Raw genomic sequence first — 14,441 nt, forward strand, 5'->3', positions numbered from 1 at the left:
ATAAATATATGTATATTTTGTTTTTTGGCTTATAACTAATTTTTATTATAAAAAAAAAAAATGTATTTTTCTACATCATTTAAAGTGTTATTCAAATTAAAACAGCTTTGATAGCACGTGTATTATATTCCAGACCAAAATAAGAAGAACTTTTGAAAATTTCAATATTTTAAAACAATTTTCTTTTATTTTTTTTATTAGCGAGTCATTTTTTACAAATAAATTTTTCCTAAATTTTCCACACTGAGTGAAAAACCACTAAAATCAAGAATTCTTTCATTCTAAATTTTGTTGCTTAAATCTTATTTTGGTAATCATGATTTTACCAGCCTATTCAGAAAATCGTGCAAAATGTTGCCAGCTTTTTTAAATAAAATATCTATAGATAATATAATTACAGTTTATTTCTTTTTTTAAAATAATTTTTAATACTTATTATAACATAATTAAACTACTATGTTAAGGACTTCTATAAAAGATTAATTCACGTAATAACCTATGAATTTATAATATATCCTATTAGATAAAATTTTTAAATACTAAAACTGTTAGAATACCTAAACAAGATAATTATTCCCAAGTGGCAAGACTGAATTTTCAAGTCTTAAGAAAAAATATTTCAAGAATGTAAATAAAATAAATCAGAATAGGCTGTTATATCCAATTTCACTTACACTGCAGCAAAGTATGTATGTAATTTCCCCTGTAAGACCAACTTTTTGTGAGACTGGCAAATACTAGTTCTATTGAAAAATTTGCTCAGGAGCTCACCAAATATATTTTTTATTAAACACAATTTTATTAACTTTTGAAAAATACCAGTGAGGAAGAGACAGTTACTAATATTATATTTAATGACCACATAGGATCACTTTAATCAGTCCATTATCCAAGTCTCTTCAATGGGAATGTGTGGGCTTGCCTTGCGGTCCTCCCAGTACTTTTTCATACATTCTGATCTTTGTGCTCTTTCTAGGGTTGAAAATGTTCGTGTTGTGAGTTTTTTCTTGTGAGTGTGAAACAAATGGTTTTTCCTTGATGTTTTATTTAATACTATCTTGTCTGTGGTGTCTTCTGATGTAAGGCCAATTTCCTTCATATCCTAATAAACAAACATAGTTTTGAGATAGTGAACAAAAGGTCTAAGAACTACATTCTTTTTTTTGTTGAATACAACCATCATTAAGTAATCTGAATTCTATCTATTTTTACTATGTGAAGTAGTTGAGACTACTTCTAAATTACTCCCCTCACCAGGTATAAAAATATAGTCTTTTATGTTGATACTGAATATAGTACGATCGTAAAAATGTTATTTGTCTGGCATATTATGCCTCTTGTATAACGGTTTTTGTTAGAAACTGGTTCTGTTGTAGGTTGAAGGAATAACTTATAGAATCAAGCACATCTTTTAAACATTTATAAAATGATTGAGTTCTATGTCTTTGGTCTTTTCCTCAACCAAATATTTCAATTTTTCAGCTGAATTTGAGTCATGTTTTTTAATTTGTTTTTTTCAGTAAACAGGTACTACATGTAATTACACAGAGTTGGATGTTAAATTTATTTACTTACACTTCTCAAAAAATCAAACACTTTACCTGAATATTCTCATCAGCCAGCTCATTATATAACTGCTGTAGTTTTCAATTTGTTATTCAAAATAAACAAATATTATACTCAAATACATCCTCTTGGACTTCTTCCTACTGTAATGAGACTGTCCTTCTGAGTTTCTTTATAAATTCCCTGAAATTTCTTCTTTATAATGTACTTTAAAAATATTTTCGCCTGACCTGCATGCACTCTTCAAATAACATTTTTAAATGTAGTTTAACACCAAACTCTGTTGTACAGATTTTTTTTTATAAAAAGCTGTTACAGTTAATTTCTATGGGTAAAAATAAGTAAGATTACACATATATTCACCACTTGGCTTTTGTTTCTTGTTGAAATTGGTAGGTCTAGGCCTTATCCATTTTATATGGTAAGGATGAAACAGTCATCCAATTGATATCTGCCTAGTTTATTAACCAATTTATAATAAATTTCATGAAATCGTTTTAGCTCTTTAGGCTTATGAAGCACGAGAGCTTTCTTAGGTCATGTATGTCTAGCTTCTTTTTCTTTAACTCTCTTCCTGCCAGGCTTTCTTTATTGTTAGAAGCAACATATACAGTCCCAGCAACTTATTCTACTAAAAAAAAAACTACTTGGCTCATACAAGAACACTTTACAGATATCTATAATCTAAAAAGATTAACAAATTACCGTTCAAAATGACATATTATTCAGTACAAAATAAACTCAAATCTTGAAAACCTTAAAAATATCATTAGATTAATTTCAATTCTGGTCAGGCATGGCATTTTCACACGCTAAAAAAATTGTCATTCATCTCATCCTCTGAAGTAACACCTAATGGTGGTCCCAGAGGTTAAAAAAAAATTCAATCAGCTCTAAAATGTAGTGATCTCATCAGTCAATTGGACAGAACATTGTCTGAATAAATCTGGGTTGTGAACAAGATATTTTTTGGCTGAAATTACATTTTTATGTGTATATTATAAATGGAGAAAAGCTTGTTTTGGCTGAAAATAATTAAAAATATTATGCAAATCATATGAGTAATGTATTAACATTAACATTTAATGGTGGCAATTCTTTTAATTTTATTGATTTCTTATAATATATCTGATATTTAATATTTTTTTACCTACAAAATTTGAATTATTTGGTAATAACAAGAAATCAGCAAAATTACTATTTATATATTGTCTAAATTTAATTATATTTGTAATAGAATTTAATTATATTTAAATTCTCTAGAGAGCACCAGAGTTAAAATTTGAATTATCTGAAAATACTTTCGTCTGAAATTTTTTTTGTTATTTTGTTTATCTCAAAACATTAATTGTTTCAGGCATCTACAAATGCTTCTTTATACGTTCACATTCAAAAGAAAGGCTGATCTCATCTGGCAGAGTGGTAGCATCTTGGCCTTTCATCTGGAGGTCCTGATTTTGAATTTTGGTCAGGCACGGCTTCATTTTTCATATGCTACAAAATTCCATTTCTATCAAACTTCAAGCTTATATGACAAGATCATTAATCAAAAAGAGAAAAAAGGTTTGATTTTCAACCCTTAAAAATCCATTTTTCAGTTCTAGTTTTGCATGTAAATAATGAAATTTGCATATGATCCAGTTTTATTCATTACAAAATGAAAAAAAACAAAAAAAGATTAATTACAGAATGAATTTTTTTACTTGATAAGGTTTAATCAGCTGCCTGAAAGTATCTCAGTTCTTGAATTTCCGTTTCTAAAAATTTTCTGAGATTTTTTCAAGTTGTTGAACATTACCTACTCTATTTTAAGTGCTTCAAAACAGATTCAATTGCTTCTTTAATTAATCTTCTCTAGAAAAGTTTACTCCCTGGCAAAGTGGTAGCGTCTCGGTCTTTCAACTGGGGGTCTGGGGTTCAAATACCAGACAAGCATGGCATTTTTCATATCCTACAAAATTAGATTTCCATATTCTCATCCTCAAGCTTATGAGGTAAATTAGTTCATAAGAAAAAAAAAATGGATACTAACAGATTTACATGGATACAATGGATACTAACAGATTTCATCAAGGCTCTGTAATGAATTAGATTAGATTTACATTAGTGTCATTTACAACAAGAAATTTTAGATTTAACAAATCAAAATATAACAAAATGACTATTATTTAACAATAAATAACAAAACGCTTTACATTTAATTATAAAATGTTTTGGTAAAAAGTAAAGAAATGAAACCTAAATATAAAATATTAAACAAATTTTTATTAAGTCATTTAGCACACAATTTATTTTTTCTGATTCTTTTTATTACTATGTGTACTTGAACTATCATTTAAAAAGTAAATAGAAGTTTTAAATTATTGAAAACCTACTTTTTTTGCATACTATGCAGTATATAATCTGCACATTACTATACAGCATTACAGTATATATTTTATCTTTCTGTATAAGAATTACTTTAAACCTGGTCATAGTAATGTTTTTAACAGAACTGTTTTTATATAATTACTTCACTGATAATGTATGTTAGTATTTATAATTTAAGTAAACAAAACTGAACCATGCCAAGTAATATTTGCATCTTGCCACCTGAAAAAACAAAATGGAATAAAATTGTTAATTTGTGTTGTTTAAAAAATGATAACTAAGATTAATGAGTACTATTTTATTGGTATGAATAACAGTAAATTGCCTCTGTTCTTGATAAAATTACACATATTTTAAACATTGGTAATTGATTTACTGGTATTACTTCCTCAACTCCCTTCAGAGCTGCCTAATAGCATAGACTTGGCTACGTGTGCCAAGGAACTCTATTAATTTTAAAATCATTTATGAACAAGGCAAATTATAAAACTAAAAACTAAAATTAAGTTGGTAGATAAAAATTAGCAACTAGGTCATAATAATCAATTTGTACAACCACCACCTTTGTACCTTGAACAATATTGATTGTAGTATCAATATAAGAATGAATTAAGTTAATTATAAGTATAAAATAATGCAGAGGTAGACTTCCTTCAATAAACAGTGTGACTGGGCAGCATCTACTCAAATTTTATCTTGAACTGGTTGATCACATCTACTAATAAGTGCCTACTGGTTTTGGGTAAAACCTTTTTGGTTTAACTATCCCAAAAGACGATCATTCATTCTCACCAACTAACCCATTTCTTTATTATAATTTATTAACTTTTTCATCAGTATCAGTTCTGTGGATGTAGATATGACTGCTAGATCACCTACTTAAAAATTGGTGGGGCCTTAAAAGTAGTCAATGCACTGTAATTGTCTTTTTGTAAATGTCTCTGGACCAACTTGGGAATCCAAGCATTTCCTGCATGGTTGCAAAATAAGCTTAATTATCTAATGGATAAGGTGGACCTCCAACAAATCCCTCCTCCTAAAAGAAAGTTTCCTGTATACTACATAATCAGATCTATCTCCATAACAAACAGAGCAATTTCCCAATTTAACTATGATGGTTGAACATATACAATCTCATTTAAAAATTCCCATACAGGCTCTTGATAAAAAGCTGTGCTGTTATTTTCCCCTGACCTTCAAATTCCAGGATAACTGGTCTCTGGAGACCCCTGCTAGAGCAGAGCAGTTGAACATAAAATGACTGCTGAGCTGGACTATCTTCTTTAGTCACAAGATTCTTCAGCAGCTAGGTCAAACAAATTTAATTATTGGTCAAAATCTTCATGGTTGGACAAGCTGAGGAATTGAATTGAATTCCAACTTAACTATTTTCCCAACACCACCAATCTTTCGATCATCCTTTTATGATAGAAAATCCTCGCATATTTCGCGTAAATAGTTACTCCAATCACCTATCTTAATCTAAGCCTCTCTTTTTCTTTTTCCGTTTAGCCTGTGGAACTACCGTAAGATATTACCTTCAGAGGATTAATGAGAATGATATGTATGAATGTAAATGAGGTGTAGTCTTGTACAGTATCAGACCATTCCTGAGATGTGTGGTTAATTGAAACCCAGCCAACAAAGAACACCGGTACCCACGATCTAGTATTCAAATCCGTATAAAAATAACTGACTTTACTAGGAATTGAACGCTGGAACTCTTGATTTCCAAATCAGCTGATTTGAGAAGACGCGTTCACCACTAGACCAACCCGGTGGGCTAACCTAACCTTAACCTTTTTAAGGGCAGATAACCGATAACAAACTTTAAAAAAATTCTTATGCCTTATTATTAATAATTAATTTTGTATTTCGTGACAAAAAAGGATGGAATTTTTGCTCATTATTTGGAGCCATGACTTTAAGCCATGCTGATTCAGACTCTAAGTCAAAGACTAAAACCTGATAAAATCATTGAAAAAATGTTTCTTCTATCAATAAATAATACAAACAACTGGTTGTAACAAGCATCATACCTAGAAAACTAAACTAAAAATTAAAAAAATAAATTAGTTTTGTAAAAAACTACAAAACTTCTGTTTTTTGCTTATATAATTTTATTCATTTATTTTAAACTATGGCAAATGGTATGGGCTTTCTAATGACCTCCATGCAGTAAAGATTAATGCTTGCTGATAATAAGGCAAGTTAAGTGATATACATCTTGCTATTTTCTAATCACAGGTTTCTTCTCATTCTAAGTAATTCTACATCTTGAAATTTTATTTATATCTAAATATATTAATTCTAATTCTGTTCAGTCTTACATCATACATCTCTCATACTTAGTGTAGAAAGCATCAAGATTTATCACTCAGTAGATTCTTTAAATATAAATTTTATTTATTGATTTTCATTTAAATTATTTTAGTTTTTATTGTACATAATTATGTTACTTACTTTGTAAATATAACTTTCTCAATGTTATTATTTGTTGAAATAACTAACTCCTCTTCTTGTACTTCCAATCCATCTGCTTCATCCGTTGACTGTCTTGTATCAACTGTCATTGTAGAATAACTACCACCGCAAGAATAGTAATATAATTCAAACCTATTGATAAATTATAAAAATATATATATGTTATTACTTTTTATCAGCCACAAAAGTAATGTATTTAACTAATTAGTACTAAGGAATTAGTACTATTGAACATTACCATTGCACATACAGCATGTTTACAGTAATCACAATCTTTTTTTATAAGGTGTTGAAGTGTTTATAAGTTGTTTTTATAAATTTTATAGCAAAACAAACTTTTTTTTCATGAAACAGTAATTTTGGTTCAATTTAAATATGATTGGTGATATAGTAGATATTCCATCTAAACTTATTTACACCAAACTTTCTCAATTTTCCTTATCAGGTCTCTCCCTTCTATGTGTACAATAGTGATAAAATTTCTGATTTAATTGAAACTGCATACTCAGCTAAGCAGTGGCAGTACATATATTTAATATTTAATAAAAGTGAATAAATAAATCAAGTGACTTCAAATTTGGGAAATAAGACTGTCATGAAGTTAATTCTGCTGAAATGTTCCATTAGAGAAAGATTATCAATGAAATCTCAGAATTCTGAGTATACAAAGAAGTGTGCAAATGCACTGATGCATCATCATCATCATCATCATCTTACTGGAAATGAAATTGTTCTTAGTTACCTTCTTGAAGCTTTAGAATAAGGGCATTTTCAACATATCAAAAAATATCATACCATTGACATTTTTCTAAAGAAGAATAGGCTATACACTTTAATTTAGATACGGTTGTAAAAATGTTTTAGGCTTAAAAGAAAAACTGGTCTCAACAAAATTCTGAACCAAAAATAAAAATATATTCATAGCCAAAAATAAATTATAAACCTTATAATGCTGGGAGTGAAAATTATATTTACATTAACATTTTTTACAGGTTGTATTTCATGAAAATCAAAACAATTTGCATTTTCCATACCTGTAGAAGTAGCCATTTTGAATGGTATGACCACCAGCACTTTGATGAAGATGTTTAGTGCAATAGTGTTACATGAGTCAAAATTGATCTGTTTTGCTACAAAATGATACTCAATAGATTCTTTTATAAGTTGTCATAAAAATCCCTATATACTTATAATTTTTTTTTTTATCATCCTACCTTCACTCTATAAAGTCCTGAAACTTCATAAAACATTTAGAATAAAACTATAAATAAAAACATTGTAAATTAATAATAATATTAACAATTAAACAAAATAACTAAAAAGTAATTAAATTTAATAACATCTTTTAATAGAACCTTCATGTTATTTAACTTTCTTTCATACATCATAAGGATACAAATCAGAAACTAGTTATAGGTATTAAATTAAAGGAATTTGACATTTTATTGTTCATTAGATGTAGAAAAAAATAAAAGGAGTAAAAAACTGTTGTGGCACTTAAGTGAACAGTCAAACTTCACAGAAAATTATCTGAACATATCCTGTAAGTTAATAGTTTTTTCAAAATTTCATTTTGAGTTCATCACAAGTTAATCGAATTTATGAGTGTTGGAACTCATATTTGTGGAGGTATATCCATTATTTTCTATGCATTATAAAAATAAAAAAAAGTGTAATGTTTTAGCAAAAAATAAGCTAAGTTACTTGACTGATCAATTTACTTTTGCCTATTTTTTATATTGTCAGGTGGATGAGTGCTCTTATTGAATTACAATTGTTTAAAATTCTATTAGCTTCAGTTTTTTGCTCTTGAAACCTTTGCTAAAATGCTTCTGGATCAAATATATCACATAAAGTAGTATGCCAAAAGGAGCTGAGTCTCCCTGTTATTCATATTTTTATAGATAAATTTTATTGGAGTTAATAAAATTACCGTAGAGTAAATTAATTCATCCTGAAAATTAATTTAAATTGTTCTTTTATCATACAAAAACAAACGAACATAAATCAAGATAATTAACATTTTTGCTTTAATTAATATAAAAAGCATAATATCATGGTATAAGGATTTCCTGAGCCAATATATTGAAGATATATTATTTTAGATTTAGTTTTATATATGAAATAGTTTCAAAAAACTCCTAGAATAATATTTTATAAAAACTGTTTAAATTACAAACTGTAAAATAACAACCGTACCTTCGTTCAGCATGATAATTCCGTAATAACTCCCTGTTTGTATTAAATATAACACCATAATGTCCTAAACAACTAATCACCCAGACTGGCAAAGATGGTGTTTTAAGTCTAGATCCTGGAACTCTACTTTCTTCATCCACTTTTTCTTCAAATATTAAAAATCCAACTTCATTCCTGTTCAAAATTCCGAACTGAGGCACTGCCTTCAAAAGTAAAAAGAGGTATATAAGAAATTTAATTGAAATAATTAAGTTAAATAAAATTATTATTGAAAATAAATTAAATACTGTAAAATAACCCAAATGAGTTTTCTGGTTGATAATTCCAATCAGAACTCATTTGGACCAATTATTTTTTCCACTCCAACAAATTTTCAACTTTATTTTTTATAATATAAAAAAGGATTTCAGTCATATTATCTATTATTGTTTTTAATATTTCAGTTTTACTTGGGTTATGTTTTTTTTCTGTCCATGAAAATTTTTAAAAGCAATTTATTACATCATCCAATTCTAAGGGATACTCAGATTTCATAACTCACTGAAACTCAATTAACATACATCGCCAAACTCAGATATCATAAATCTGAGGAGTATCATCCATTCATGTATATTACACCAATTTATGTTTAATGTATGCCACAAGAATGAGCATAAAATGTTACACGTCAGTTTTTCATGGATACAGACAAATAAATTGTGTCTAACCTAGAAGACATTTTGCTATATTCCACCCTCTCCACTCACAAGTACTATAACTACAATCAACTTCAATGTTACTGTCTATTTATTTATTTATTCTCACCAGTAACAATAAGCCTGTACCCAATTACAAATATCCCAATTTATTTTTATGATATGATTAAATGGATTCTGTTGTGAGTGAAGAAAGAGTTCCAAGTCTTACCGGGATTTGAATTCACATTCTCATTTCACATACATTAGGTTAGTAAAGACAAAATCGCTTTCCCTACCATTATCTTATTTTTTATGTTACTGTTAATGGGTTTCTATAGTACACTACTTATCAGTAACGAATATACTTTTTATAAAAACATAAAAAACAATAAATGAAGCAAGAGTATCCAGTGGTATTATACTGAAGTAAAACTTTACACTTTACCAACCAGGAACTGTCGAAGAAATAAAGGATATCAAAATTCAACTATTAAAATATTTTATATACTTTTTTAATATATAAAAAAAATAATGTATGTATTTACAATTGCTTACATAGTGTTCTTCATCACCAACATATACAACACCATTATGTAAATAAGGAGTAGCTCGTCCACACAATAATAATGTTACAATACATTCTGATCCTTCTTCTTGTGCTGTTACAAGATATCCTTTACTTCCCTCTAGATCTTTTTCAATTCTAAAAAAAAAAAAGAAGAAATTATTTATTTAACGCTGGCAAGTAGAGGCTCTTGCCCAATCAAGCTATTCTCCTAGTTATTTGTTTTGTGAAGAGAAATTAATTCTGCAGTATATCATAAATGCCAAGCCTAGTTGGGATTTTATTCAGGACTTACCAAATAAAAGGGAGATATGATATCACTTGCCCCTCACTCTGATAACAACCCACAATAATATTTTCTGAAGTACGAGTAGCCTTCCTTAGGGACTAAAACTGATACTGAAGCTTTGCAATCCAGTTTATTTTGTCTGTGGTTACTTTAGTTTAGAAATATGCAGTCATATTTTGATGAAAACAGTAATGACTTTTTACTTACTTGAAGGTAGTAATTAGTTAAAAAATTTAAACCAGCATAAAATTTAAATATAAAACTATTCAAATGATTGCTACATATAAGATTATTTTACACTAGCTAAAGATTTGGTTTTGAAAAGACTCATGTAGTTGCAACAAGGTTAACAAAATATAAGTAAATCTAATAAAAAAATAGCCTCGTTTTGAAATAAATTACTATTCAAAAAATTTCACTATTAAATGTCTAGATAAAAAAAAACAACATTATTTTAATAAATATGGATCTTAAACATACTTTCTTCTTCATGCCTTCAACACCTAAATATTTATGATTTTTTTTCTATCAAATGTAAATGACTTATTGAATACTAATCCCTTAACTGATTTGACTCAAGATAATGCTATAAACAAAAGATCCAATGAGTTTTTTTTTTGCTTTCATCAATGACGACTTTTTCCCAAGTTAGATTATATGACATACAAATTGTGACCATGAACGACCACGTTCTTACAATAATTTCTTTTTTATTCAATTTTCTTTTCCAAATTTCCAGTTATGCTTAACTTAGAAATTGGCAATAATTATCAGATTTTACTATTCTCAAAACTGCAGGAAAATATAGATTATGATTTGCTTATAAATTATGATATTTTCAACATATCCAATACATGAGAATCCATTACATAACCTCAAATTAATTTGTATTGTTCTTGAGTATGAATATTTTATTTTCTCTTATTCTGTCTTTATGCTCCCTTTGGCCCAATTTACATCAATCTGTTATTTTTTATTTTCAAAAAATAACAAATGTTTCTATTAGTTAATTGTCTGTCATACTACATAAGAGTAATTTTCATTATGACACAAGAGTAAATTTTAACTCTAAAAAAAGTTTAAATGAAAAATTTGTTAGACCTACCCTATATTTGTTTATATCTCAAAATATTATTAAAATTTATCAACAACCATTTAAGTTAATTTCCTCCAAAAATATATTTTTTTAAAAATTTAATCCTAATTTTAAATTTAATTTCCCAAATGGTTGCTTTTCATATCAGACTGGTAATGCAATAAAATAATTTCAGAAGCCATCAATTACACTTTTACATAATTTTTTTGTGATTATTCACATCTAAATATGATTTTAAATAGGTATACAAAATTCGACAGTGAAGGTTCTAAACTTTTTAATTATAAGGTATAAAAAATGTTACAGTATACTAAGACACATATGCACTCACCTTAAATACATTCTATAGTTACAATCACTTCAAGAGTTAGAATTAAAAAAAAATAACAATTCAGAATTAAATGTCAAAAAAGAACTTAAATGCTTGGAGAAATTGATCTTTCAACATTAATTTTCTTTAATATGATACTTATATTATCATACTATCTATCTGTTATACATCTTAGTACTCACCTACTTGTACCTCTAGTTGCAACAGCACTGTATAAAAATAAGAGACACCCTGGTCCTGGCTCATCCAAAAACTGTGAAAATATTACATTATATAAGATCTTCATATACTTCTGTACGTACCTTATTTCATACATATAATATAAAGAAATTAATAAAATTGTGATTTTGTCAATGTTTTTTTTATTTCTTTTCTATGAGCTCATTCAAATTCATATTTCCTTATAATTTTCAATGTTTAATAGTAAGTAATAAAATAAAAATAATTTAATAAAAAATAGAATTTTAACACACAAATAAAAAAAAAATGTAATAATTACACATTTTTAACTTGATATATTATCAGGTCCATATGATCATTACAAAGGGTCAGTAAAGTGTTAAGAGATAGATCCTGTAAAGTTAAGATGCTTAAACCATCCAGTTAAGAGACCACCATTAAAAGAATGAAAAAAAGGGAAAATTAGTTGTAAACACTGCCACATTAAACACTTGCAACATCGATAGGACACCCTTGGTTAACAGTGTTGCAGTAGATTTTAGAGCGAGGGTGGACTGTATGTGTTCATAGGTGATGAATGAAGACAACACTGTGTTGGTTATTGAAGGATTGTTTAATTGTATGCTGTCCTGGTGGTTTAAAATAATTTTATAACATAACGTTAAAGACAGCAAACATAAACTAAATAAAACTTAAAGTAATGTTCATCCGAAGAAGAATTGATCCGGATACGACTGCCTCGGGTCAGGTAGGAGTGCAGACTGCTTAGAAGACGCTACGTACAGTGCTCAAGGGAGCAGCTTGTGACATAGAGTGGTGTGATGGTCTGGCAACCATAGTTTGCCGTGGATACCCTAGCCACTGCTAGGTTTCAGCACCCGATGGCACGATGGCAAGAGGGGGTGAAATCGTAATATACGTAAAATTAACCAAATCATTTGCAATTTATTTGAAATACTTTATTGTACTTATTAACAAATGATAACTTATGGCTGAAATAAACATTCATTTCTTATCAATTATAAGATACTGAATATTGATTTGTAATGTTAATGTATCTCATTTCAACTAAAATATTTATAAATATTTTATATTTGTTTTTAAAAAGGTAATACAGAGGTCACTGCTTTCAAACATATTTTTTTAAATCTAAGAGCTATTCCAAAGCTGACTTCTAATTGGTTGTTAAAAATAAACTTTGTGCAGCAGCTGCTAGTAACCTATAATGAAGTTTATTCTTTTTCTTTTTCTGTTTAGCCTTTGGAAGCACCATCAGGTATTACTTCAGAGGCTGATATGTATGAGTGTAAATGAAGTGTAGTCTTGTACAGTCTTAGGTCGATCATTTCTGAGATGTGTAGTTAATTGAAACCCAACCACCAAAGAACACCGATATCTACGATCTAGTATTCAAATCGGTATAAAAGAAACTGCCTTTACTAGGATTTGAACCTTAGAACTCTCGACGACTTCAAAATCAGCTGATTTGCGAAGAGAGAAAGAGAGAGAGAGAGAGAGAGAGAATCTAAATTTCCTAGCAAGTATAATTTTGTTTGTATATTTTTAAAATTGATTTTTTATTTTTTTACCTGATTTTATTATTAATATTTTGAAAATAATAATTTAATAATTCTGTTAAACCACCTAGAACATTAAATTCATTTGTAACAAATATATTTCCATTTTTCATTCCAAACCCTGTTTTAGGCAGCGGTTATTAATAATTTTTATTTCAGTAATATATAGCAACTATAGTACAATTTCTTTAATCATTTTAAAATAGAAATATCAAATTAAAAGAACTGATCATTTTAAAATAACTCAATTAAAATATGATTAAATAGCATGAACCTTAAATTAGACATTTACAATCAGTTGTTCTATGTGTTGCAAAACTATATCAGAGTTGTACAGCTGAACTAGAATAATTAAAAGAAGAGCAGGAAATAATTGTAATGATGGCCTGCAATGCAGGACATGAAAGCTGACTGTACAGATAACCCTCAAACAAATCAGAGCTTACTGACTGAACACCATGGCCTGCAATGCAGGACACAGGAGTGCAAAGGATTAAGATAATGAACATTTTCATTTTTTAAGCATACAGATTTTACACAGTTTTTTAGTTGGTGAGATACAAATTATAGTCACTTCATTTGTGTGTTCTAGTAAATATCTAATATATATGTTAGTTTTACTAGAATAAATTTGTTATCATGAAGGAACAAATACTTACTAGTGTTATCTGCTTTAGTGAATTATATATAGCTGTGTTCTTGGTATCGGTAAAATGTATTTAATCTACTTAATAAGTCCTAGAAATTAGACCCCTCATCTTAGTATCCTCTTAACCATAAAAAAAGATCTGATAACTTTATTACAGGAAATCAAAGAATAGCCACTCAAGGAAAAATCTATGCTGTTGATCTTATCTGCATTTTTTTCGAATTCTTTTGCAACTTTAAAACTGCAAGTCATGGGAATATAAATAATCATCTGTGATTATAAAATAATGTTTATGTATGAATAAAACAATTTACTAAATAATCACAAACACAACTCCAGTAATGGATTACAAAATAAAATGATGCCAAACAGATTTCATTTCTTGGTTAGGACTCTAAAATCTGGATGATAACAAGAAGTAGATGTGCTCAGAAAGTAGTAATTATACAGCTCATTTG

The 14,441-nt window shown here is 28.2% G+C and overlaps 1 protein-coding gene across 2 annotated transcripts in view; it reads right to left on the reverse strand.

Annotated features, from left to right (window-relative positions):
- Positions 1–3,869: 3,869 nt before the first annotated feature.
- The window catches only part of LOC142332955 (inactive ubiquitin carboxyl-terminal hydrolase MINDY-4B-like), a 106,638-nt gene continuing 96,066 nt past the window's right edge, over positions 3,870–14,441 (reverse strand). For both annotated transcript variants that reach the window (XM_075379675.1, XM_075379674.1), the window contains 5 exons: positions 11,760–11,830; positions 9,852–9,999; positions 8,620–8,822; positions 6,400–6,552; positions 3,870–4,158 (listed from right to left, as the gene is read on the reverse strand). In XM_075379675.1, the coding sequence (XP_075235790.1) occupies positions 4,110–4,158; positions 6,400–6,552; positions 8,620–8,822; positions 9,852–9,999; positions 11,760–11,830 (624 nt within the window). In that variant the 3' untranslated portion in view covers positions 3,870–4,109. The remainder of the gene's footprint in view (positions 4,159–6,399; positions 6,553–8,619; positions 8,823–9,851; positions 10,000–11,759; positions 11,831–14,441) is intronic.

The sequence above is a fragment of the Lycorma delicatula genome, chromosome 12, assembly GCF_047948215.1.
Source record: "Lycorma delicatula isolate Av1 chromosome 12, ASM4794821v1, whole genome shotgun sequence".
Lineage (NCBI taxonomy): Eukaryota > Metazoa > Arthropoda > Insecta > Hemiptera > Fulgoridae > Lycorma > Lycorma delicatula.